The following is a 3,170-nucleotide window of genomic DNA, read 5'->3' as shown; positions in this document are numbered from 1 at the left end:
ATATCAAATTGGTCATATGCAGTATGAACCAGGCCTATAAAGCACCTAAATATCTTCGTGCTCTTCACAACTTCATCTATTCTTGTGCTGATTTCAATTAGCATTAGACATTTTTCTTTTGAGTTCTACAAAGGCAGTTTCTTCTTTTGTACGATGGAGTTTCCTCTCCTGCTTGTGGTGGGAATCATTGGTATGCCATCTAGACTACTCAGTTATGAAATATAAATATAATCGGGATCATCTAGATTTCTGAACATTTTTCTGTGTTAATCGGATTTCTAGGACTTTCTAAATGGAACTAGGATAGGAGATAGAGGCCTATGTACGGCCATAATAGAGTTTGTAAATTTTCTGGTTGGTCTCAATCGGGATGATCATGGTTAGAATGAAGCATGGTGGATTGAATATATTAGAATGAAGTATACGAAATAAATGATTTGTACTCAAGATTTGGTTTTTAGAACGAGCATTGAAAAATAATGGAGGCTAATGGATTATTATTGAAGGAAGAGTGAACCGGTGATTTCTAATCAAGATTTGAGTTTTAGAATGGTCGGTTGATGATCGCTAGAACAAGCATACCGTCTTCTTAACCGCCAAGGGATTATTTTGGGTTTCTTTGCATTCTAAGACTGTGTATGTGGATTGACATTTGGGTGACTAGATGTTGGTTTTGTTGTGCATGTTTAAATTTTGTTGTAAATTTCTTTCTAATTTGTATCTAGGAGTTTTTCTGTACGCTTTCTATGCAAGTTTTGCTGTGTATTTGTGGGATTGTTGCTCATTTTATGTGCAGGTCTTAGTATAGATTAGTTGATTTTATTGTTCATTTAGATTTTTAAGATTTGGGTCGTCTTTGTTGGATTTGTGTGTATGTAGATTAAGATATGATTCCGTGTGTAGAGGTCTAAGTTTAGTTGGATTTACATGAGTGTTGTTCATCATGATTCATGTATCATGGTTGTCTGTGGTGCAGGAAATATAACTTCACTGGCACTTTTCCTGTCACCGATGTAAGTACTGTGTACACCAGATTTCTCTGAGTCAAAACTCTGTCTAATATAAATGAGCATGACTAACATGTGAGCTATCACTAGTGATAAAGATAACGAGCTTATATATAAATGTCCCTTTACGTGGAAATCGCAGGAAAACATTCTGGGGGATATACAAGCTTAAATCTACCCAAGAGTTTTCAGGACTTCCATATGTGTGTACCTTGTTCAACTGCTGTCTTTGGCTACTCTACGGAGCCCCATTTGTTAAACCTCACAGCATTTTGCTTCTCACGATCAATGGTGCAGGCTTTGTTTTGGAGATATTTTATATGTTGTCCTTTCTGACATTTGCCCTCAAACAGAAGAAGGTAACACATTATGCCAGCTTAAGTTTATGATTGAAGGCCATCCGGTGGCTACAAGATTTTAAAAGTCTTGTGAACAGTTTAAATGCTTGGCTAGATTCTATGCAAGAAGATAATATATAGCTGTAATTTTCTGAAACGGATTCCTTCAATTTATCTTGCAGGTAAAAATTATCCGGTTGGCCATTGCAATGACGGTGGCTTTTGTCATGGTGGTTGTGGTTACTATTTATGCGCTGCACACATACAATGTCAGACAGTTACTTGTTGGCACTTTAGGTGTCATCCTTTCCATTGTTGCGGATGCCTCCCCATTATCTGTAGTGGTGAGTTTTGAATCATATCTTCTTTTTAATTCAAATTGCTATGAAAACTGTACCAGAGTGGAATTACAACTTCTACCCAAAAACAGTAAAACGTGTAAAATATAATCTTTACCCCAATTAAAAATAGAAAATTGAAAAATTCTGGTCTCTACCCAAAAACAAAAAATCCTAACAGAAGTTAATTAGAAGATGAATTCATCCTTTCATGAACGTCGATGAACTCGCCCTTTAATTTTGCAGGGAGATGTTATCAGAACCAAAAGTGTTAAGTACATGCCATTTTTAGTCTCACTATTCACTACTCTAAATGCGCTTGTCTGGTCTGCATATTCTATAATCGCCAAGGACATCTTTATAGCTGTAAGCTTCTCTAATTTCCGAGTGAAATTTTGAACTATAGTTTTCATGTAATATCTGGCAAGGACTATGCCTCATTTTTCTCATTAAATTGTTCCCTATTTGCAGGTGCCCAATGGTATTGGTTTCCTTTTAGGAGTAATTCAGCTCGTTGTTTACCTCATTTACAGAAGCTCAGAGCCTGTTTTACGTGTATCTACTGAGCTTCAAAAACTTCCTGAAATAGAAATGATAGATGATGCATTTGATCTTCCCATGGCTGCAGCGAATCTTGTAATTGATGATCAAGTTTAATTTCATTCTAATTGATCTATACGGGGTACAGCCTCCTCAGATATTCATACTCTGTTTAATTGCATGAGAATCAACAGGAGGAATATTGAGCTATCTAGCCTATCGGAGAGGAAAAATACAGAGAGATTTTATCCATTAAGAGCCTTGACTGTAAACTTTTAGTTCCTATTTTTCAGAAATGAACCATTCCGTTGCCAGTGCAATTCAATAAATTCTTCAAGTACTATGATTGTATGAATTTGCAGTTCTGTGTTTACTCTATATCTTGACATAGACTAGCTTACAGATCAGACTAATCAAATTGTACTAATAGTATACAATGTCTCATAACCAAGCACTATAATACTATGATGACAGTAAAAAATCATGTCCATAGATAGAAATAAAATATACAATTATAAAGCAGTTAAAAAATCCTTATATTCTAAATCAAAGATGTTCCAGTTGAAAAGGAAAATAGGTGACATTTGTGGTTTTAGTACATACGATTCTCTTGACTTCCTATAAAGATTGTTGGTCATATTTAACCAGGATCCTATTGAATTGCACAGCATCTTATTCAGAGTTTTAAAGATGTCATTTTCATTTAATGATGTGAACAAGATGGGAACAATTTCTTGTGAGATGCTATATTCAACTAGTAAATATGGAAATTAATAAAGTATAATTTTCTGGTATCTATTAAATTAGTAAATATAGTAACAAAGCATATATAAATATATAGTTGAATAAGATTGTAAGATAATATCATCATAATTAATTATTAAATATTGGTTTCTAAAATATGTTTTTCTTTTTTATACTAGTACATAATAGTTTCTAACACCTAT

The 3,170-nt window shown here is 34.1% G+C and overlaps 1 protein-coding gene across 1 annotated transcript; it reads left to right on the top strand.

Moving 5' to 3' along the window:
- The first annotated feature begins 957 nt into the window (after positions 1-957).
- On the top strand, positions 958-2,340 carry LOC131875252 (bidirectional sugar transporter SWEET1a-like). Its single transcript, XM_059219325.1, has 5 exons — positions 958-1,013; positions 1,150-1,366; positions 1,528-1,689; positions 1,930-2,049; positions 2,155-2,340. The coding sequence occupies exons 1-5, from the start codon at positions 958-960 to the stop codon at positions 2,338-2,340; spliced, it is 741 nt and encodes a 246-aa protein (XP_059075308.1).
- Positions 2,341-3,170: the final 830 nt, after the last annotated feature.

The sequence above is a fragment of the Cryptomeria japonica genome, chromosome 4, assembly GCF_030272615.1.
Source record: "Cryptomeria japonica chromosome 4, Sugi_1.0, whole genome shotgun sequence".
NCBI classification, from domain to species: Eukaryota; Viridiplantae; Streptophyta; class Pinopsida; order Cupressales; family Cupressaceae; genus Cryptomeria; species Cryptomeria japonica.
The sequence above is the reverse complement of the archived record's forward strand: the minus strand, read 5'-3'. Positions and strand labels throughout refer to the sequence as shown.